This window comes from Erinaceus europaeus, chromosome 5 (assembly GCF_950295315.1).
Source record: "Erinaceus europaeus chromosome 5, mEriEur2.1, whole genome shotgun sequence".
NCBI classification, from domain to species: domain Eukaryota; kingdom Metazoa; phylum Chordata; class Mammalia; order Eulipotyphla; family Erinaceidae; genus Erinaceus; species Erinaceus europaeus.
In genome coordinates, this window is record NC_080166.1 from 122247557 (window position 1) to 122272500 (window position 24944).

The following is a 24944-nucleotide window of genomic DNA, read 5'->3' on the forward strand; positions in this document are numbered from 1 at the left end:
TATAACTAAATATGTATGATGCTGAGAAGTCACATCATGAAAGAAAGTGGTTTTATTTTTGCAAGTGTATGATTTGATCTTTACCAAAGTGAAGGCCGACCAAAATATAAGCAGTGGCACAATTCTAATCAGTCTGTCTGAACTCTGTTCTGATAGCATTTGGTTCACAGGCTGAAAATACCACACAAAGTGCTTGATGTCCTGAGGTTGCCTACTATCCATCATGCCTCATTAATGTGAACTGCTAAGATGGAATGAAAAGCCAATTAGAAGCGTCAGCTCTCTCATGTATTAAGCAGTCTAAAAGTAGGACAGATGTATAAGTTTTTGGATACAGGATGAGTGATAGGCTTATAAGAGTTCAGAAAATGGATTTAAGTAGAGTCAGCCATGAGAATGATAAACTGGTCAGTTTTGTCCAGTAGGAAGTTGGAATTGATTTCTTCTCAGATTCTGCTCACATTTGTATCCTCAACTGCTAAAATTATCTCTCAAGTTTTCCCTTCTGTAAGTATAGAATTACAACATAGAGGACAACCCATTTACCCAGCAGGAAGCAAGCTATATATTACATTTCTCTCACTGAGAGTCAAATCATTTCACTTTCTTAGGTGAAAGGCACAAGTTCTTCTGCAGATTTTCATGTAGGTTACTCTTGGGTCCATTGCTACATTTATTTGTTTGTTTATTTGTTTAACATCAGCTTTATCACTAGGGCTACATATCTGCATGATTCCACAGCTTCCTGAAGATGACTTCTTTTTTTTTAAAGAAGAGGATGAGACAGACAGAGATTAATGGAGAGAAAGAAGGAGAATCACCACAGTGATGCCCCATTGCTTGTGAAGCCTCCCTGTGCACATGTTCTTGTGTGATGACCAGAGTTTTGAACCCTGGTCCTCATGCATGGTAAAGTGTGCACTCTAGTAGGAGAGCTATCTCCAGAATCCAGACCCATTGTTATTTTATCAAAACTGTCAAGCGTTTCAAAAAGAATTAGCTATACAATTTCTGTTCAGCAGGAAAGGAGATATCCCAGCTAGTAGAACATAGGATATATTTCCATGAGATTCCTAGTTCAGTCCCTGGCACAGCATGTGTCAGAGTGGTGCTCTGGCTTCTCTTTCTTTTTTCTCTCTCATATGAAACTATTTAATATCAAATATTAAAAAGTTAAATATTTAAAAAATAGATTTTAAATAGTAATTTAAAAATAAACATATATGAATCTTATGCACAATGATATTTATAATAAAATAATAATAATATTTATAATAATAAAATAAAATAATAATAAACTGAATATCCAACAATAATAAACTACTGTATTTTCACATAACAGAAATATTTTGTAATCTTTAAAAACTATTTCCCATAGAAAGTTATCATAACCTTTTCACTTCAAGTATTATAAATAGGAACCCTCTTCAATAAAAAGTATTTGAATTGAAAATCTAGACTTAAGTAACAACTGCTAACAAAGATGATTTTTGGACAATAGCACTGTAAATAATATTTTCTTTCTTATCTGTATTGTCTTTTTTTCTTCTATAAGAAGTATAATTCATTCTTAGGGGTTGGGCAGTAGTGCAGCAGGTTAAAAGCACAAAGTGCAAGGACTGGTGTAAGGATCCCGGTTCGAGCCCCTGGCTCCCCAGCTGCAGGGTGGTCGCTTCACAGACGGTGAAGCAGGTCTGCAGGTGTCTATCTTTCTCTTCCCCTCTCTGTCTCCCTTCCTCTCTCCATTTCTCTCTGTCCTATCCAACAACAACATCTATGGCAAAAGTAATAATAAAGACGGCAACAACAAGGGAAAAAATGGCCTCCAGGAGCAGTGAATTAGTAGTGCAGGCACTGAGCCGCAGCAATAACCCGGGAGGAGGGGGAGAAGAAGAAGTATAATTCATTCTTAACAGTTAGAAAAATAAACCCAAAAAGGCTTTAGAAACATTCAGTGTGCCCACTCTGCCTTTTTCTCTTGACAGACTTCATTCCTAGGGAATCTCAGTAGGTTTAGACATGTTTATCTTTGAATCTATCCTGAAAGACAGAAGTCTAAACACATCCTAGAAAATAAATGATGTCTTCTGAAACCCTTAATTTGCACATCCCCTGGAAATCCCTGCTGTGCTGTTTTCCTTCCACTCCATCTCCTGCCCTGAGACATGAAGCCATAAATCACATCTATAATGGGAGAGGATAAGGAGTCATTACCTATGATTTCAGGGAACTGTGCAGGGTCATCAACTGACATCCTCACAAGGGAACCCTGAGGATGCCTTCATGTCTCTGTATACTACGACACAAACTGACTTAAAATTCCTGAATGTCCTCAAGAAGTCAAAGATCTCCCCTTACTCCCACCTCCCCACCCCATGCCTTCTACCCTGCATACTGGCCTATAATATTTATCTCCATTCTGACAAAAATAACGAACTTCAGTGAAAAGAGAACAAATAGAAAAACAAAGAAAATGGTATGGTAGGCTTATATGAAGGAAACTAGGAAAAAAGAAAAAAAATTCCCAACCCCTGGCTCCCCACCTGCAGGGAGGTCACCTCACAAGAGGTGAAGCAGGTCTGCAGGTGTCTTTCTCTCCTCCTCTCTGTCTTCCCCTCCTCTCTCAGTTTTTCTCTGTTCTATCCAACAACAACGACAACAAAAATAATAACTACAACAACATAAGCAACAAAAGGGAAAAAATAGCCTCCAGGAGCAGTGGATTTGTAGTGTAGGTACCGAGCCCCAGCAATAATCCTTGAGGGGAAAAAACAGAAAATTCCCTCTTGAACATACTAAAATGGTTTACACGTTTTCTACATGGCTCTCATTCCTTGAGGAAGAGATAAATTATTGTTTTTTTAGCTACTTTATTTATTTATTTATTTATTACTAGTAATTCAATATTGGTTCAAAAAACTATATGTCAACAGGAGTGTAATTCCACACTGTCCCTACCACCAGAGTCCTGAATCCCAAGTCCCTCCATTGCAAATCACTGTGGTTCTCCCAAGGTTGCAGACATGGGTTAACTGTAATCTCTACAACTATCTATCTACATTTATACATAATTGCCCCCTTTTTCTTTCAGGCTCAATCCTTTCTTCCCCTCCAAGCCACACACTACCCTATTATATGCAAATATCCCTGCCCTTTTTGTTCGAGAGAGATAAATTCTACTAAAATGTTTGCTGTTAAATAGGGCTAAATGGCATAAAGCAAGAACTTCCATTAGTTTCAAATAGTAATCATAGTACCATAGTAATCACCATTTGACTATGAATTGGTAAACATGGCCAAGGACACGATTTCATTGCATAGGTTTTGATGTCACTCAGATCCAGGTCAATTGCTTCCTTACTAACTGGAGTCACGGATAAAACAATTTTTCTTTCTAAGGCTTTAGTTCCTCATTTATAAAAATAACGACAATGCTTATCAAGAATTGACAAATTAGGGGGTCAGACACACCTTGTTGAGTGCACATGGTATTAAACACAAGGACCCAGATTTAATCTCCCAGCCTCCACCTTCAGTGGGGGAAGCTTTAGGAGCAGTGAAGTAGTGCTTTAGGTCTTTCTCTGCCTTCCCCCCACCATATCTCTCTGTCCTATCAAATAATAAATAAATAAATTGACAAATTAAAAAGCTGAAAATTCTGGCCTCAATACAACAATTTGCTTTTATCATTTAACTTCTCTAAAGGTTCCCTGAATGGGAAAGTAAGTCCCTTCTGCTATCACAAGACATGAGAAGTGGTACCATCCAGAGACAAACACCCACAGAGGAAAACTGGAAGGAATGAGATGATATACAGGTAACAAGACTGGGATCTGATTAGTTCATCTGTCTGGATTTTGAAGACAGACTTAACATTAGTTACTTTGAAGCATAATCCAGTAGCACTTAGTATATCCTCAGTTTCAAACATCACTTCTATTTAGTTCCAAAACATGTTTGTCATGCCCAAAAGAAGGTCCTGGACCACTTAAACAATCAATCACCATTCTTCCGCAGTCCCACTCTTGTCCCCCACCCTTGTCCTGACAACTATTATTCTCCTTTCTGTATGGATTTGCTTATTCCGAATATTTCTTATGAGATTAATGAGATGATAGAGGATGTGGTTTTTTCCTTTAAGGATATATGTGAGAGTCAACCATACTGTAGTATATATTTGTACTTTAATCCTTTGTAAGACCAAATAATAACCCGTTATATGAACTGAATACACACATTTTTATCTATTCTTTCATCATGGGCACAGGGGTGGTTTCATTCTTTTGGCTACTGTGAATAGTACTGTTATGAATATGTACATACCAGTACTTGTTTGATTACCTGATTTTAATTCTTTGGAATGTGTACCCAGCAGTGAAATTGCTGGGCTATATGGCAAGCCAATGTTTGAATTTTTAAGAAAAAACAGTTGCTGAGTTTTTCAGATTACTCAATGTGAAGTTGATACTGATAATCACTAATGTAAAATACGTTGCACATAAAAAAAAAAAACACCACCCTTACAGAATAGGAACCTTTACATAGCATACATCAGACAAAAGGCTAGTAACCAAAATATATAAAGAGCTCACCAAACTCAGCAACAATAAAACAAATGACCCCATAGAAAATGGGAAGAAAATATGAGCAGAATATTCACCAAAGAAGAGATCCAAGAGACATATTAAAATAAATAAATAAATAAATAAATAAATAAATAAAAACTCGGGAGTCAGGCAGTAGCACAGTGGGTTAAGCACAGGCGGCGTGAAGCGCAAGCACTGGTGTAAGGATCCCAGTTCGAGCCCCCAGCTCCCCACCTGCAGGGGAGTCACTAAGTAGGTGGTAAAGCAGGTCTGCAGGTATCTATCTTTCTCTCCCCCTCTCTGTCTTCCCCTCCTCTCTCCATTTTTCTCTGTCCTACCCAACAATGACATCAGTAACAACAACAATAAAACAAGGGCAACAAAAGGGAATAAATAAATAAACATTAAAAAAACCTCTAAGTCATTATCAGAGAAATGCAGTAAAACAACAACAAGATACCACTTCACTGTTGTGAGAATATCACACATGAGAAAGGATAGTAACAAGTGCTGGAGAGGTTTGGGGGCAAAGGCACTCTCCTTCACTTCTGGTGGGACTGTAAATTAGTCCAACCTCTCTGAAGAACACTCAGAAGGCTAGAAATAGACCTACCCTATAACCCTGCAATTCCTCCCTGGGGGATGTGGCCTAAGGAACCCAACACACCCATGCAAAAATATTTGTGTAATCTATGTTCACAGCAGCACAGTAGGCAAAACCTGGAAGCAACCTATGTGCCCAACAATAGATGAGTGGCTGAGCAAGTTGTGCTCTATATACACAATGGACTACTACTACTCAGCTACTAATGATGAATTCATCTTCTTCACCTCATCTTGGATGGACCTTGAAGGAATCAATTATGTGAGATAAGCCAGAAAGAGAAGGATGAATATGGGGCAATATCACTCATGGACAAAAGTTGAGAAATAAGAACAGAAAAGGGAAACAAAAATTAGAATTAGACTGAGTTTGAAGTATTGCACCAGAGTAAAGAATTGTGGGGGTAAGGAGAGCTTTCAGGTCCTGGTGCATGATGGTGCAGGAGGACCAAGGCTGGGGATGAAAGTGTTTTGCAGAAAACTGAGAAATTTTGTACATGTAACAACAAATGTATATAGTAAGCTATTAATCCCCACTGAAAAAGATGAAGTCATAAGAAAATATGGGATGTAATAGGGACACGTTGTAAAATGGCAATATGATAGAGCCAAAAGCAAACCGTGGGAAAATAAGAATTCTAAGGCTGCCAAAAAGTTCTTAAGTGGTCCAGATAATTAGGGAAAAGAGAGAATTGTCACAAAAACAGAAGAGAGCCCAAAAGGGACTCATCGATATCAAATGCTGAAGAAGAATCCAAAAAGGAACAGATTCTCTATTATGGCAAGACAAAGTTTCCTACAGACATGTAGCTTCATGGTTTGTTAGCTTCATCCAGGAACTGCTTCCAAGGAGCTGGGGTGTATGTGAGCTACAAATACATGTATTCATTTATTATCTGTACTTAAAAGGAAAAGACCACATTTGGCCTCTCTATTCTCTGACAATATCTAAAAGCCCACATTAGAAACCATGCAGAGGGAGTCAGGTGGTAGCACAGTGGGTTGGGCACACATGGCGCAAAGTGCAAGGACCAGCATAAGGATCCCGGTTCAAGCGCCCGGCTCCCCACCGGCAGGGGAGTCGCTTCACAGGTGATGAAGCAGGTCTGCAGGTGTCTATCTTTCTCTCCCCCTCTCTGTCTTACCCTCCTCTCTCCATTTCTCTCTGTCCTATCCAACAACAACGACATCATCAACAACAATAACAATAATAACTAAAACAAGGGCAACAAAAGGGAATAAATAAATATTATTTAAAAAGAAACCATATGGAAACAATTAGTTATTAACCAAGAACATGGCAACCTTCTTGCCAGATATAATAATAAACTGCTGAAACTAACTGCAACAGTGACCATATTCTAACCTTTCTAGGATTTGAACATATGGAAAATATTTTAGTATAATAATGTATAATTAAAAAGATTGTTTCTAATATCAGCAAAATATATTCTTACATATTTTTCTTTTTGCTACCTAGAATAGTTTTTATTCAGAAGTATCTATTCATATAGATATATAGTCAACCCACACCTGTGACCTGGGGAAACTACTACAGTTTCTGCTGGAGGGTAAGAGGGACACAGAACTCTGGGGACGGGGATGGTGTGGAATTATACTCCTGCTATCTTATACTTTTTAAAATCAGTATTAAATCACAAATTAAAATTTCTTTAAATAATAAATAAAATAAAAGTGTCTATTCTTGCACAACATTCACCAGTCTCTGAATGAATACTGATAGGAGATAATGCTTCCTGATTTCACGGAGAAGTTATTTCTCGAGGAAAAAAAAAAGATGATTCTACTACTAAAGGGTAATTTTGACAAAGATTACATTTTAAAGATAAAAAGTAAGAAATAGGGTCAACCCTATGTTTGAAGACACGTATTAAATTTAACATAAGTTTAAATGTTTGATGGTTAGTAAGCACATCGGAAATGTATGAGTGCTTTTTAAAAAAGTATGTGCTGTTTTTTAATCTTAAGTGTGAAAGAAGCCAAGAACTAGCTTCGAGAGCAGTAAAATCATGCACTATCACAGACCCCTTTTTTCAATTAGTGCTATTTTGTAGACAGTAACAATATTTAATTTGAAATTTCCTCATTCTGTGCCAGTGTCAGTTTGAACTCCTTCCTGTGAAGTCTTAAAGTGAATAGCTCATGTGACATACCAAGTTCTCTATGTGAAGCCAAAGGCAAAAGAGGAAGAAAAGATGTTTTTCTTTTAGCATGGAGCACCTGGCAAGAAAAGAGCTTGTTACTGTAAAGCCTTGAAGGCATTCCTGACTCTCCCCAGAGAATTTGAACAGATTCCTTTTTCTTTTTCCTTTTGAAAAACCTTGAAATTATAGCACATTTGCTTTGATTTACATTTACCCTGACTTTCCCACATTCTTATTGTTTCTAGACTTTGTTTCTGCTCACCAACCAGTCAGGAGGATGGCTTCTAGACCAAGCTGGCAGTGGGCAGAAAGAAAGACTTTATTACAGTGAAGTATAGCTCTGGATGGGACAGAAAGCAACGCCAGAGAAGAGAACACCACTGAAATGATATATACTACCTGTTCAGCAATTTTTCAGTACAGACACAAGGGGAACTATGAGAACATTTTTCACCACCTCACATTCTACCCATGTTGCCATTTGTATGTCCCCGCTCAAATGGAATCTAGGAAAGCAATTCTATCAACTGCTTAAAGAGAAGAGCATATAAGATATGACACCATAACACAGGGATGAAAGGAAAAACAGATACATTGAACTCCAAAATTTTATCTTTTGCTCTGCAAATAATACCCTTAAGAAAAAGACAAGCAATAAAATAGGAGAAAATATATGTAAACCATATGTCTGGTAAGGGGGCTGGGCAGTAGCGCAGCAGGTTAAGTGCACATGGCACGAAGTGGGATCTGGTTCAAGCCCTCGGCTTCCCACCTACAAGAGGGTCACTTCACAAGCAGTGTAATAAGTCTGCAGGTGTCTATCTTTCTCTCCCCCTCTGTCTTACCATCCTCTCTCAATTTCTCTCTGTCCTGTCCAACTACAACAACAGCAATAACAACAACAACAATAACAACAAGGGCAACAAAATGGGAAAAATGGCCTCCAGGATCAGAGGATTCATGGTGCAGGCACTGAGCTACAGCAATAAGCCTGGAGGCAAAAAAAAAAAAAAAAAAAAAAAGGAAGAAAGAAAGAAAATCATACCCAGCACACATAATAAAAATTCTTACACCTCAATGATAAAAAGACATTCTAATTTTTAAAAACAGGCAAAGGATTTGAACATATGTTTCTCAAGAAAGATATACAAATGGCAAGTAAGCATCTGAAGATGTCATCATCATGGAAATACAGATGAAAATCCTGATGGGACACTAAGAATAACTACAACAATAATAATAAAATGACACATGGGGTCAGGAGATAGCTCACCTTGTGGAACCTTAACCCTGCTGTGCATGAAAACCTGGGCAGGAGCCCCGGCACCAAATGGGAACAGCACTGGGTAATCTCTGTGGATGTTGGAACAGTGCTGTGGTCTATCCTTTTTGTATGTCCAGCTGTCTCACTCTTTCTTCCCTCTCTATCTGAGAAAAAAACCTTAAAATTGAAAAATAAAAAAAATGAAAATTTGGAGACTACTCAGTAGTGAACTTGCACTAGGCCTTGGGCTCATTGTATGACACATGAAAAAAAAAGTATTGGCAAGAAAGTGGTGAAATTGGAGCCTCTGTACATTGCTAGAGGGAGAGTAAAATGATGCAAGCACTTTAGAAAGCAGTCTGGTATTACCTCAAAAGTTTAAAAACAGAATTCCCATATAAACCAGTGCTGGTACTCTTAGATATATGCTCCACAGAAATGTAAACTTTTACCATTCAAGTTGTTCACTGCACAAACACAGTGCTTCCACACATTTATAGTAGCTTCTTTTCTTTATTATTCTATCTGATTTTTAAAACTCTATCAGAATTGGACCTCAGATGGCCAGAAGTCAATGGAATACAACATTGCCAACTTAAAAAAAAAAATCCCAGATTTCATGGAAAACCTACAGAAATTTCTGGTTAGATCTTCACACAAAATTTGTACAGCATGGACCCAAATAGAGATCCTTGTTGACTAGAAAGCAACCCCCACAATGCATCTAAAAAGAGGGGTCCATAACCCAGACATCCTAGAAGTTGAGCTCAGCCATTTAAAGCCAAAAGAGCAGCGTGTAGTAAGAGACTATACCTCACACTAGCTACAGCAGTTTACCAGTTCATCCTGCAGAGGGTAAATATGACTGGAGGAACATAAAACAAGCAATGAAACAAACACAAATGTAAAAATCAAAAACTGCTTCCCTGCAAAATCTGCAAACAGAAAATTCATATTTTTGTTTTGTCAAAAAAAAAAAAAAACAACCTTCACTCTAGAATCTTCATGCATTGTTTCTTTTGTATAAACCCAGGGTGCAAACATATCCAAATGCAAATCACAGCCTATGCCTGCTTACCTGCAGCAAATAACTGCTTTACAGGAGAGTGCCAGGTCCAAGAAGCTCCTCCTGACCTCAAAGGACAGGGCATACTTCAGGGTGTGGCCATCGATAATGAGGGCCACATCATTCTCCTTGCCTAGCAGGTTCCCAAGGTCAGTGCAGTGCTGAGTAATGGCTGCTCTGGTTGCCTGAAACAAGGGTAGGAAACACACTCTTTAGTATTTAACATATCAATCATTGACTTACCACTGGCTTACTTTAAGTTGGAGGAGCAGAATGTCACATCTCCAATTGTGAACCTACAACACCACACCCACAACTGAAGTTCTATTAACATTCACCACTGTCAAATCACTCTTTCCTTTACCTCTTTTTCTGACCCCTTTCCCCCTGCCAGTTTGTATTCAGAATTGAAAGGAAAAAATAGAATTAAAAAAAAAAAAACTCTAAACAGTGAAAAAAATCAAAAGTAAATTCCTTGAAAAATAATGTCATTGCACAGCTATATAAAAGATACTGGGTATTATACAGCAAACCCTAACAAAGGGACTTTTCAAAGTTAACCCAATTACCAAATAACGTGATGATAACAATAACTATCCATTGCCTTTTTGAATCCTAAGACAGCAGGAACATTTCCACTATAGGGCCTATATTTCCCCCAGTCCTGGAACCTTAGGGCCCACTTTCCAACATGCCTCTCCCAATTCATATCAAATAATATTGCATCTGCCGATCACAACCTAATCAACGCAACGAGTGCCACTTCAACATGCTTTAGCTCAGACTGTGTCCAGAGACTTCAGGTGTGGAATGACAACCCTTCAGCTTCATTACTCGGGTAAGACCTTTCCTTTCATAGTATTCTCTAATTCCATCCCAGGTGGTTCACTTCCTAACAAAGTCTCAAAACCTAGATATATAGACCAGGTCCCCTGAGAAAGAGCATATGTTCACACGTATCCATAAACTAGGGCAAAATATATACCTGAAAGCAGAAGTACACTAGAGTTTGCAGTGAGTACCCCCCACCCCAACACTTCCTCCTCTCCACTATTCCAACCTTTGGGTCCATGATTGCTCAACAATTTGTTTGGCTTTGTATGTTAACTCTCTTTTCAGCCACCAGGTTCCAGATGCCATCAGGATGCCGGCCAGGCTTCCCTGGACTGAAGACCCCACCAATGTGTCCTGGAGCTCCACTTCCCCAGAAACTCACCCTACTAGGGAAAGAGAGAGGAAAACTGGGAGTATGGACCGACCAGTCAACGTCCATGTTCAGTGGGGAAGCAATTACAGACCTTCGACCTTCTGCAACCCACAATGACCCTGGGTCCATGCTCCCAGAGGGATAGAAAATGAATGGGAAAGCTACTGGGGAGGGGATGGGATATGGAAATTAGGTGGCGGGAATTGTGTGGAATTGTACCCCTCCTATCCTATGTTTTTGTTAATGTCTCCTTTCTTAAATAAATTTTTTTTAAATGAAAAAAACAAAAGAAAAAAGAAAGTCATTCTAATGTAAGACATACAGTTCAACCTCACCTTTACATTAAATTTTTGTTTAACTTTCCTCTAGATCTATTTTATGAGTTTAAAAAAAAAAACCACATGTACTTTGATATTTCTCAAAATCTATTCTGGTTTCAATCTATGACTGACCAAATACTTTCACACTAGAACTTGAATTTCAAGGATTCTTATGACTCTCTACTCTTCCCCTCCTTTATATCATTTGCATATTATTCTTAGTGTCCCCAGAATAAGAAATTCCATATGAACAAACAAGTTTGGGGTGGGGAGACAACATTTCTGGAATTGAAATGATAAATATTTTTCAGTTTGCACGAGGAAATCTTTAATGCATCCAAAAGATATCAGAGCTGCCTAGGAAGTGGCACAGTGGATAAGATGTTGGACTCTGAAACATGAGCTCCAGAGTTTGATCCCAGGAACCACATGTGCCAAAGTGATACTCTGATTCCCTCTCCCTTCTGTGTTCCTCTCTCTTCCTCATAAATAAATAAATCTTTAAAAAAACATTATGGAATAGGGAAAAAATGACACAAACATTCAAGTATATCCTCTGTTGAGATCTCAGATTAAACCAGCTCTCTCCATGTACCATCAGAATAAGAAGCTAACATTTTTTCACGTTATAGAAAATATCTAATCAGATTAACCTGCTAGTGCCTTTTAAAAATTTACTACCAGCATAAATAACTGTTTTTGTGTAGTATCTCTTATCAGAAGGAATTAAAACATAGAACCATTCTTAAGATTTTTAAAAAACAGATGTTGAGTTCTTCCCAGTGAATTTCTAACTATGAATAGGATATCTGGTTTAAATAAAATAATGCAATTTTTGGCTTATAATAAAAAATATGGTTTGAGTTAATCAAGGAAGCACAAAAATCTGCTGAGATGATTCTTTCTGGACAACTGTCCTTTGACTATTTAGTTATATTTGTATGTAATTTATCACAGGATAATATATGTTAGCCATAGAGAAATATGCAGAATGAATGGAAATCCTTCCACTCCTGGTAAAGGAGCAGATCCTATTGTGTTAGTGTTTGGGCAAGAAAAGAGACTTAAGAATAGATAGTTTTGACAGTATCAGAAAAATGTATTTAAAGCCTATCTGTGGTGAGGAGCCCTGTTCTGTGGTCAGATGTACTGTGTTATGGTTCTATTTTTCCACTTAAGACTTATGACATTGGACAAGATATTTAACCTCTTGGAGCTGCTTTTTTTTTTCATGTGAAAAATGAAGTAAAGAGTACTTTCTTCATAAATTTGTTACAAAGAAATGAGCTCATCAGTATAACCTGCAAAGCACTGAGTCTGGCACATAGACACACTCAACAGAACCCATTCTTCTTCCCATAAAATTTCTATATCAATGAAAATACACATTTCTGCTCCTTCAGATAGTGATTAAATGCTATCATTGACAATGTCTTATCACTGTAATGGAGTAATAATTGATAGAATCCTGTTTTAAAATAAAAGTTAAATTAAATTTTACTAAAATAACAATACATGACAGTTTATGAATTTTATTTTTAATTGATTATGTAACTTCAACATCAAACAAAACACCTATATTTATTTTATCTGTATAAACAATTTACCCTATAGAATTCGGACTCATAGGGAAAAAAGTCCATCCACTTAGGGAAATCCCAGGTTGGCAGCCTGGTTGTGTTTATAAGGAACCCAGACAGGCCTGAGCAATTCTGGAGGTCAAGACACAGAGGACAAAAAAAGCTTACAGAGAGATATCTGAGTAAAAGAATGAAGGGAAATAAGCAGAACTGGTCCATAGGCTTAAAGAGGAAAAGTCTGACAAGCAAAAAAATCTCTGAGATGTAGCGATTACTACCTGCTACATTAATTTTTTAAACTTGATTTTATAAGACCAGAACACCACTGCAGCAAACGTGGTGCAAGCAATGGAACACAGGATTTTGTGCATTCAGGTCCTACTCACCCCTAGCCATAGCCTGTGGCTTTTTAAAGAGTCTACATAGCAATTGTGGAAATACACACAGAGGGATCATGAAGGATACTGTCTCTGTTGGGGTTATTCTGGGAGCATGCATGAAGATAGACTCCAGTGGCTCTTCTTCCCCAGCCAGCAGAGTTCTATGGTAGGGAGCCCTAGGTACTGGTAGCAAGCACCTATGAGTATGAGGCCATGAGATATAGGAGGGAGGGGCCCAGAACCTGGCTGAGCAGTGGACATAGGTAAGCTGAATGTGATAGCTGATAAAATGATGTTTCTGAGGCATAGGATAATAAATAAATAAATAAATAAATAAATAAATAAATAAATAAAATAGATAAAAACAAATTTCCCCAGAAACTGTTTATGGGAAGAAGCTGAAAGGGAACTGACCTTTTATCAGTGACAGGTGGGGACAGAAGCAGCTCATGTAGCCACTCTTCCTAAGAATTGCTTAACTACACCAGGGTCCACTTTGGCTTGGGAAATATGGCTGAAATCAATCTGAAATATTTTCAAGATGAACTGTAAAAAATATTCACATATTGAAGTCGCCTCACAATTCATATGCCAAAAATCTAATTACCATAATGAGGATACTGGAAAGGGGGCATTTGATAGCTTACTTGGTCATGTGGTTGGCATCCTTTTGATGGCTTACTGCCCTCACTGAGGGAGGAGTGATTAGTAGGGGTGGGGTTGCAGGAATATACTTTACTATAGTAAAGCAGAGTATTTGCATACCTGAAGTTTTTAGGTTTGGTTTCCAGTACTGCCATATGGCAGAGTTGAATAGTGCCCTGGCCTTTCTCATAAAAACAAACAAATCTTTTTGTGAAAGGAGAGACTAAAGAATCTTGTCCAACCCTTCTTCCTGCCCCTTTGGCTCCCCAACCATGTGAGCAAAAAGAGAAAAGGCAGCCTTCTACAAACAGGAAGGGATCTCTCTTGAGTCTGAATTGGCTATCACCTTGATTTGAGGCTTTTAAACCTTAATAATGTGATGAATATATTTGTTGTTCTTGTTACAGCAGCCCTAAAATGACTAAGAAAAAATAATCAACCCACTGGCAAGGCAGTACTATTTGTGGCATCACAGAAAAGAGATGAAATGGTGGAGTTTGGATCACAGAACATGAGAGTATGTAGTCAGTATGCAGACAATGACTTCTGTCAAGTTTACTATCTGGAAGAAGCTTTCTAATATGCAGAAACTGTTGTGACTGATATGTGCATACTATAGTATGAAACATTAGAGAGAAAATCACCAAGAGAGATTGGGTAATCAGAGCAAGCAAGGCCTCTTGGAACAGAAGTTGCCATGGAGTGAACGCAATCCTTTGACCATATTAAACTGCAAGCCAAAGATGTGTAGTGGCCATGCTTTCACTTGTATTACTAAGCTATATACCACATCAATACAATAAATGTCACAACACTCCATTGCAGTTTTACATACACAGGTAAACAGTACAGTGTTAGAACACGGGCTTCCAAAACCCATACTGTGAGTCTGATCTAATTCCCTGGTGTCTGTTGACAATAGATAGCAGACTTAATCAATCAGCAGAGGATGCACCAAGAAGATGCAAACCACATGAGCCTGCTCATGAAAAAAAACAAAACAAACAAACCTTTTCTAAGCTTCTATATGAATCCTGGGTTGTTTCCAGTAACCCTGCCCATTATGGTGCTAAAATTCCAACCCCAGAGATACTTAAGGAGCTACTAGGATGTGTCATGAATGTGCAGGTATGACCCAATGGCAAGTATGCACCAATCTAGACCCTTGTACACAAAGTGATGCATTGTGAGGTAGGAACTCCAATTTCCTGTGTACTTAAAAAACTAGGGAAAGATAGAAACAGATTGGGAGCATAGATCAACCTGCCAATGCCCATCTTCAGTGGAGAAGCAATTACAGAAGCCAGACCTTCCACTTTCTGCACCCCATAATGACCCCAGGTCCATGCTCCCAGAGAGATAAAGAATAGGAAAGCTTTCATGCGAGGGGAGGGGATATGGAACTCTGGTAGTGGGTTTTTGTGTGGAATTGTACCCTTCTTATCATATGGTCTTGTCGATATTTTTTATTTTATAAATAAATTTTTTAAATGCTGGGCAGATAGCAAAGGTTATGAGGAAGGCAGTGTGTCAGGAGACCCCCAGGTTTGGGACATACTGTGAGCCTCTGCCTATGTGATGAGGCCCAAGGACTTTCAAACATGAGGTTCTGATTTCCATCTCCAGTCTAGCATATTCCAAAGTGAGTCTCCATTTCCCCTTCTCTCTTCTCATTAAGAAATAAAGAACTCTGAATGAATTCACCTTCTTTACCCCATCCTGGATGGAGCTTGAAGATATAATGTTAAGTGAGATAAATCAGAAACAAAAGGATGAATATGGGATGATCTCACTCATAGGAAGAAGTTGAAAAACAAGATCAGAAGGGAAAACTCTAAGCAGAACTTTGAATGGAGTTGGTGTATGGGCAGGGGAGGGTGCAGGTCCTGAAACATGATGGCAGAGGAGGACCTAGTGGGGGTTGTATTGTTATGTGGAAATGTTACACATGTACAAACTACTTTATTTACTGTTGACTGTAAGCCATTAATCCCCCAATAAAGTAATTAAAAGAAAGAAATATGAACTGAGGAGACAACATAAAGGTTATGCAAATGACCTTCATGCCTGAGGCTCTGACCTCAGAGGTTCTATCCTTAACTCCACCATAATCCAGAGCTGAGCAGTGCTCTGGTGAAAGAAAGGAAGTTAGAAGGAAGGGGAAAGGGGGGGGGGAGAGAAAGGTTTAAAAATAAAGAATTATTAATAAATAAAACTGCTGGGCAGGCAGCCTCTCAAGACCTCGATCTCAAAGTTGTTTCCTTCTGTACTTAGGCATCAGTACTCAAAGAGCTTTGCCTGATCCAAATCTCTCCTGTGTCTGTCTCATTCTAATTTCCATTTGAGAGGGAAGATACTAATTAGGATTTAGTTACAATAGTACATTAATAATAGTTCTCTCATTCATAAAAAGGTTCAATTAAACAGTTAAATGAGCCAAACTTTTACAATCAACTAGAGAGATATAGTGACTGGACTACCTACCAATCTTCCATAGTAATTAATAAGCAACAATACCAAGAACACAGGTTCTATGTTATTTACCCCTATAAATCTTACAATACAATCAAGATAACAAATACTCAACATCAAGAGTAAAATTTTAGCCATTTTTCCTCTCCCAATTTTTGAATGGGGTCATTTATGTTCTTGTTGCTGAATTTGATGAGCTCTTTGTATAGTTTTGGTCTGATGGATGACTTATAAAGATCTTTTCCCATTCTATAAAGAGTCACTTTGTTTGGGTGGTGGTTTCACTTGCTGTGCAGAAGCTTTTCAGTTTGATGTAGCCACATTGATTCATTTTTGGTTTTGTCTTCCTTGCAGTTGGACTTGTATCATTGAAGATGCCTATAAAATTTAGATGGAAAAAGAGTTCTGCCAACATTTTCCTCTTAAGTATTTGATAGTTTCTGATCTAATATCCAAGTTCTTGATCCATTTGGAGTTTACTATTGTGTATGGTGAAATATAGTGGCTCAGTTTCATTCTCCTGCATGTTTCAACCCAATTTTTCCAATGCCATTTGCTGAAGAGAATCTCCTTTCTCCATTTAGTTGTTTGGGCCTCCATGTCAAAGCTTAGATGTCCATAGGTGTGGGTATTTATTTCTGGGCTCTGAATTCTATTCCACTGGTCAGTGTGTCTATTTATGATCCAGTACCAAGCAGTTTTGATTAATAATGGCCCTATAATACAATTTAAGATCTGGAAGTGTGATGCCTCTGATTCTATTCCTTCTTCTCAAGATTGTCTTGGCAATTCCAGGTATTTTCTGGTTCTAAAAAAACATCTGGAGCTTTTGTTCTATTCTCCTAAAAATGTGACTGGGACCTTGATAGGGACTGCATTAAATTTGTATATGGCTCTGGGTAGAATATGCATTTCATCATTTGCACTTTACAGATCATCAACCAAACCTCTGATCTGTTCATCAGTATATGGACAAACATATACTTAGGTCCTCATGTCACATGTCTACTAAATGCAAAATAACTCTATTTTAAAAATTGGAAATGCATTGACAAGTGGTGAGCTCTTTACTAAGACAAAATGCAGCTTTTACAATATAGCACAACTGGGGGAAGGGAAAGTGTTTTATATTACAAAGGGATGACCTTAATCAGAATTCCTCATGTCTGAGATTTAATTGTATGTGTTTCAAGTGAGAAGGAAAATAAAACTTTAGAAGTTGAGAGTTTACTATTTTAATATACTAATAAATATACGTCAATATTAATGACTAAAAAGCAAATTATAATTAAGAGTTTAGGTGTTTGTATCTTCTTTTATTATTTTATTTATTTATTTATTTTGTATCTTCTTGAGAAGGAGCCTCACAGCCCAACTCCCTGTACTGCTCATAACAGCTAAGTCTATTGTAACTTTCAGTAATTGTTTTTTTATTAAAATTAGAGACTGCTATATAAATCTTATCAACTTGGCTACATAGACATTAACAGACCTGGGGATCCAACCACAATTTGTAATGCCATTCCTTTGGGAAAATTGATTCTAAATGGCCAATAACTAACTTACAAATAGACTTTTGAATCATAGTCCATTTGAGAATAAAGAAATGTTTGTGATAGTATTGCCTTTGATTAGCTTGCTTGAGAATGGTACAGAAGGGACCTATATTCTGCCACACATGTGTGGTAAACCCTAGTCTGGGTTTGATCAAAGATTATTGCTGAGTGGGCATTGAAGACAAGAATTAAAAGCAAAATAGAGGCCAGAGACAAAACAAGTATGCAGGTGGGAGAATAAAACTGGAGAGGTGCTGCTGGTAGGAAAGGTTTTCAATCTCAAAGGTAAGTGTGATTCATATGTCTGTTTGTGTTTTTTATCTCTTCTTTGGTCAATATTAAAAAAGGGGGGGGGGGGAATTGGTGGGAAGTTCCTTAACCAGTGCAGTCCATATACAGCAAATCTACAGCTAACATCATACTTAGTGGTGAGCGATTAAATCCATTTACACCTAGATCAGGTACTAGATAGGGCTGCCCACTATCACCACTACTATTTAACATAGTGTTGGAAGTTCTTGCCATAATAATCAGGCAAGAGAAAGGAATTAAAGGAATACAGATTCGAAGAGAAGTCAAACTCTCACTGTTTGCAGTTGATATGATGGTATACATAGAAAAGCCTAAAGAACCTAGCACAAAGCTCCTGGAAATCACCATGCAATATAGTAAGGTGTCAGGCTACAAAATTAATGTACAGGTGTCAGGCTACAAAATTAATGTACAGAAGTCAGTAGCATTCCTTTGTGCTACTCAGTAACAAGAAAGAATCTAGAAATTAGTCCATTCACTATAGCAGCAAACCAATAAAATCTCTAGGAATAAACCTAAGAAAAGAAGTGAAAAACAAGGGGGTTGGGCAGTGACACACTGGGTTAAATGCACATAGCATGAAGTGCAATGGCCAGCACAAGGATCCTAGCTCCCCACCTCCTCGCCGCCTCCTCCTCCTCTCTCCAAGGTCTCTCTGTCCTATCAAATAACAAAAAAAAAAAAAAAGAAGAAGAAGAAGAAAAGAAGAGAAAACAAAAAAGAAATAAAGAAAAAATGGCTGCCAGGAGCAGTGGATTCATAATGCAGGCACCGAGGCCCAGTGATAACCCTAGAGAGGGAAAAAAAGTGAAAAACTTGTATACTGAAAACCACGAGTAACCCATGAGTAACTGAGCCAGGCGATGATGCACCTGGTTGAATGGACATGTTACAGTGCACAAAGATCCAAGTTCAAGGCTCTAACCCATCTACAGGGGGAGAAGCTTCATAAGTGGTGAAAAAGTGCCCTCTCTGCCCCTCTCCCTATCTCCCCCTTCCATCTAAAAATCTCTATCAAAAAGTAAGTAAAAAAATAATAAACTATGAGTCACTATTCAAGAAAATAGAAAAAGAAACAAAGAAGTGGATTTTCCATGTTCATGGATTGGAAGAATTAAAATAATCAAAATGCATATTCTACCCAGAACCATATACAGATTTAATGCAATCCCCATCAAGGTCCCAGTCACATTTTTAGGAGAATAGAACAAAAGCTACAGATGTTATTTTGGAACCAGAAAATACCTGGAATTGCCAAGACAATCTTGAGAAGAAGGAATAGAATCAGAGGCATCACACTTCCAGATCTTAAATTGTATTATAGGGCCATTATTAATCAAAACTGCTTGGTACTGGATCATAAATAGACACACTGACCAGTGGAATAGAATTCAGAGCCCAGAAATAAATACCCACACCTATGGACATCTAAGCTTTGACATGGAGGCCCAAACAACTAAATGGAGAAAGGAGATTCTCTTCAGCAAATGGCACTGGAAAAATTGGGTCAAAACATGCAGGAGAATGAAACTGAGCCACTATATTTCACCATACACAACAGTAAACTCCAAATGGATCAAGAACTTGGATGTTAGATCAGAAACTATCAGATACTTAAGAGGAAAATGTTGGCAGAACTCTTTTTCCATCTAAATTTTATAGGAATCTTCAATGATACAAGTCCAACTGCAAGGAAGACAAAACCAAAAAATGAATCAATGTGGCTACATCAAACTGAAAAGCTTCTACACAGCAAAAGAAACCACCACACAAACAAACAAAGGAACCTCTCACAGAATGGGAGACTTGGTGTTTTTTGTTGTTGTTGTTGTTTTGTTTTGTTTTGCCTCCAGGGTTATTGCTGGGGCCCGGTGCTTATACCATGAATCCACTGCTCCTGGAGGCTATTTTTCCCCTTTTGTTGCCCTAGTTGTTTTATCATTGTGGTTATTATTGTTGTTGCTGTTATTGATGTCATTTTTGTTGGATAGGACAGAGAGAAATTGAGAGAGGAGGGAAGCCAGAGAGGGGGAGAGAAAGATAGACACCTACAGACCTGCTTCATCTCTTGTGAAGCAACCCCTCTGCAGGTGAGGAGCCCGTGGCTCGAACAAGGATCCTTGTGCTTTGCACTATGTGAGCTTTACTTGCTGCACTACTGCTCCATCCCCAGATTTTTACGTGTCATACATCAGACAAGAAGCTAATAATCAAAATATATGAAAAACAAAAAAAAATGACCCCATCCAAAAGTGGGGAGAAGATATGGACAGAATATTCACCAGAGAAGAGATCCAAAAGACCAGCAAACATGGAAAAAAATGCTTCAAGTAACTGACTGTCAGAGAAATGCAAATAAAGATCAGATGCCACTTGGGAAAAAAAAAACAAGTGATGTACAACCTCAACGAAGAGCAAACAGACCAGACAGCCAGTCATTGGTTTGATTTTCATAGATAAACCAGTAAAGGCAATAACTTCTAAGACTTGGGCACGTTTTTATCAGTTTGTGGATAAAAGGAATCTTTCCATAAAAATTAAGCATTTCCTAATTAGCAAGGTTGCTCACCTAGACAGTAAGCTTGCTTTCCAACAGTCATGCACAGGACCCAGGTTCAAGGATGGTCTCCATTGCACTGGGGGAGATTTCAGTGCTACTGTTTCTTTCCCTCTCTCTCTCTCTTGGTCTCCTGGAGTCTATGTCTCTGTCTGAAAAATATCAGTCCAGAGTGGTGATGCTCCCAATAACAACAAAGCAACACAACAGTTCTAATGAAACTGAAAGCTGTTGAGGCAGGTAACTTTCTTCCATGAACTTGATAGGGTCATAAGAAATGTTCTAGACACTATGGTAGTGCCAGCTCTCAGCCTTCACTTTGATGTTCTGCAAGTCAGGATGATGCTGAAAGCCAGGATAGTTCAAGTTTCATGAGTAGCAATTCATCCAAACCACATTTAGCCTTCATATCTCAGAATAAATGCCTTTCTAAATTAAGGTGAATGTCTAGTGAAAATTTTCATCCTCTAGCCCCTGGGTTTAAGATGATTTTTTATTGCACTTGAACATTTCTTTGTCTCTTATCAACCTCTGGATGCATCTTCCCTCAGCCTGGCCTCTCCTACTCTTCAGAGCATACCTACCACATGGCCTCTATAGCGGCTATAGTTGTATTCTCCACATTCCTGCCACTTTCACAATGTTTTTTTTTCTATTATTTCCAACACAGTCATACCATCATCTCTCTTTCTGGATAACATTAATGTAATGCTCTCAAAGCTTTTGTTCATAAACCTCAAGGAATATAAACCATTGTAAAACTTAAGGCAAAGCACAGATACAACAAACCCATCAAAGGCTAATATAGAAAACCAAGATGAAAATGAAAATAATGACACACAGTAGCTACTGGCAGCTCTGGGTGCAGGCTGATACTTGTTCTTACACTGGATGCTGATGCTACTTTGCACCAAATCTGCAAATGCCCCCGAAGTTAAAATTTATAAATAAATAAGAGGAGATATCTCTGTGCAATGTGTAAAGTTTCAAGATTTTACTATAACATCAATAATTTCAAGGCAGATGAGACAGTATTTCAGTTACTAAGCAAACAACCTCAAGGGATAATATGAACTTTAGCCTACAAACACTCAGATGCCTGTCTGATACATCAGGGTGCCTATTGTCATCACTTCCGTTTTTTTACATTGACCATAGCTACCTCCCACAAAATGTTTCTATTTCTGATTTTTTTTTTTTTTAAAGAATTGATCTTGGGGCTTGGTGGTGATGCACCTGGCTGAGTGCACACATTATACTGTGTGGTGCAAGGAGCCGGGTTCAAGCTCTGCAGGAAAGAAGCTTCACAAGCAGTGAAACAGTGTTGCCAGTCTGTCTGTCTGTCTCCCTTTTATTTCCCTGTTTTATGCAAAATAAATAAAGTATATTTTAAAAAAGAATTTATCTTTTGTGAACCCGGAGGTGGCATAGTGAATAACATGTTGAACTCTCAAACATAAGGTCCTGGGTTTGACTCCAGCATTACATGTGCCAGAGTGATGTTCTCACCCCCCCACACACACACACACAAATAGTAACTTTTTATTTTTTTACAGTTTAGGAGGTGGCTCAGAGGGCAGAACACATTCCTTGCCCTGTGCAAGGCCCCAAGTTCAATGTCTGCTACAGCATATACCAAAAAAAACACTCTAGTATCTCTTTTTCTCTCATAAAAATTAAGATTTACTGAATTCACATAGCAGACAAGTCTCTGCACAAATATTTATCTTCCAGCTCCATAAGCCTCCAGAGAGAGAGAAGGAAAAGGAGAGGGACATATGGAGGCAGCTATGTTGTCATGAGTGGCTGGGAGGGGAAGAGAGGATTGAATCGGGAAAAAAGGGGGGAAATTCTGTATAAATGTGGACAGATAGCTGTAAAGACGATTGTTAACTCATGTCTACAGCCTTAGGGGAACTGTGGTGGGTTGCAGTGGGGAGAGTGAAGATTTAGAACTCTGGTCGTGGGAACGGTGCAGATTTAAACCCCTGTTGACATTTAATTTTGTAAAAATAAATACATCAAATAAATTTTTTAAAATAAAATAAAAACAAAAAATTGCCTTTCTTTTTCATTCATTCATTCATTTATTTATTTATTGCCTCCATGGTTATCACTGGGGCTCAGTGCCTGCACTACGAATCCACTGCTCCTGGAGGCCATTTTTCCCATTTTTGTTACCCTTATTATTGTTATTGCTATTGTTGTTGGGTAGCACAGAAAGAAATTGAGAGAGATGAGGGAAACAGAGAATGGGAGAGAACAATAGACATCTGCAGACCTGCTTCACTGCTTGTGAAGTGACCCCCCCTGCAGGGTCCTTACACTAGTCCTTGTGCTTCATGCCATGTGCACTTAACCTGCTGCGCTACCACCCTGCCCCCAAAATTTACTTTTTTATTAATCAAATTAATTAAATTAACATACAATGAGTTGATCCACTTTAAGTGTATAAACTAACTACTCCAGGAAGTCACAGTTAACCTCTGTCACAGCTGACAAGGGTATACAACCAGGAAACCTAAAACACTACTTTCCTGCTACCTGGGAATTCCTGCTTCCACTATAGACATACCTTTGCTAGAAGGTCACAGAAATAGACCCCTCACTAACAACACTTTCTGTCTGACCTATTGACTCATCCTAATATTGTGAGATTTGTCCTATATTTTTGCATATCAATAATTTATTGTTGAACTATATGCCTACTTTGTCATGCATGTGACAAAGGTTCCATCCGCACCCCCATCATGCCAGAGGGGGAGCTTAGGTGTCCCTGTCTCTATCTCTGTACAAAATAAAAATTGGCCTGGACTAACAGACGTATGAAAAAAATGCTCAAAGTCACTGGTGATCAGGTAAATGAAAAGAAAAACAAGATACCACTTTACACCTGTGAGAATGTCACACATTAGGAAAGACAGAATCACCAACTGTTGGAGAGGCTCTGAGGGGAAAGGGACTCTCCTACATCGCCGATGGGAATATAAGTTGACCCAACCCCTATGGAAAACAGTCTGGAGAGTCATCAGAACTATTGAAATGAACCTACCTTATGACCCAGCAACCCCTTTCTTAGGGGTTTACCCTAGGAAAACAAAAACAAAAACTAGCAAAAAGCCTTATCTGAAAAATACCTATGTACACACCAATGTTCATAGCATCACAGTTAGTAATAGACCAAACTTGGAAGCAATCCAGATGCCCAACGACAGATGACTGACTGAAGAAGTTGTGGTACATATATGCAACAGACTACTCTGCTGTAAAATATGATACAGTCATCTTCTTTGCAATATCATGGTCAGAACTCAGAGGTACTACGCTGAGTGAAATAAACCAGAAATAGAAAGACCAATACCAAATGATCTCACTTATAGGTGGAACTTAAGTACAAAGAAAAATAGGGGAAAACATGAGGTGAAACTTGTTCTCAGTGGCATATTGCTCCAAAGCAAAGGACTCTGGAGGAGGGAAAGAAACAAGATGAAAGGACATCTAAATCATGTTGTGTGTCCTAAAAATGGAAAGATGAGAAGTTGTATCTATGTGTTTAAGACTTATACTACATAGAACCTGAACTGGAATTGGTGTATTGCACCAAAGTAAAAGACTGGGGGGGGGGGGGGTAATACAGGTCCAAAAAGGATGACAGAGGACCTAGTGGGGGTTTTATTGTTATATGGAAAACTGGGAAATGTTATGCATGTACAAACTATTGTATTTACTGTCAAATGCAAAACATCAATTCCCCAATAAAGAAAAAAAAACTTATACTACAAATCATTAGCCACCACCACCTCCATCCCCCACCCACCCCCACCCCCCAGTTTAAAACATGGCCTGGAGCAGTGAAGAGCCAGAAACAACCACAACAAAAAAAAAAAGTTTTGTGTTTGTTTGTTTGTGTATGTTTTTGCCAAGCATTTTAATGAATGACTATATCACAACTCATACATTCTCAAACATTTAGGTTATTTCTAATTTGGGAATATTACAAATAATTCTGCTATAAATATATACACACTAATCTTTGTGTAAATGTAGTTTTCTCTGGAGAAATTCCAACCTTGTTGGAATTCTGTGTTATACCATGTACACTGATATGTACAGAACAAGCATATATTTAAGTTCATAGAAAGCTTAAGTCTGTTTTCCCATGGGGCTGTACCATTTTGTATACTTATTATTTTTGCCTAAGGGTTCTTAGTTGTTAATCTTTGCCAATATT

General features: G+C 38.2%; 1 protein-coding gene across 4 annotated transcripts in view; it reads right to left on the reverse strand.

Annotated features, from left to right (window-relative positions):
* Positions 1–24944, reverse strand: part of ATP8A2 (ATPase phospholipid transporting 8A2) — a 641523-nt gene that overhangs the window by 336351 nt on the left and 280228 nt on the right. For all 4 annotated transcript variants that reach the window (XM_060191722.1, XM_060191724.1, XM_060191721.1 and 1 more), the window contains exon 25: positions 9697–9869. In XM_060191722.1, the coding sequence (XP_060047705.1) occupies positions 9697–9869 (173 nt within the window). The remainder of the gene's footprint in view (positions 1–9696; positions 9870–24944) is intronic.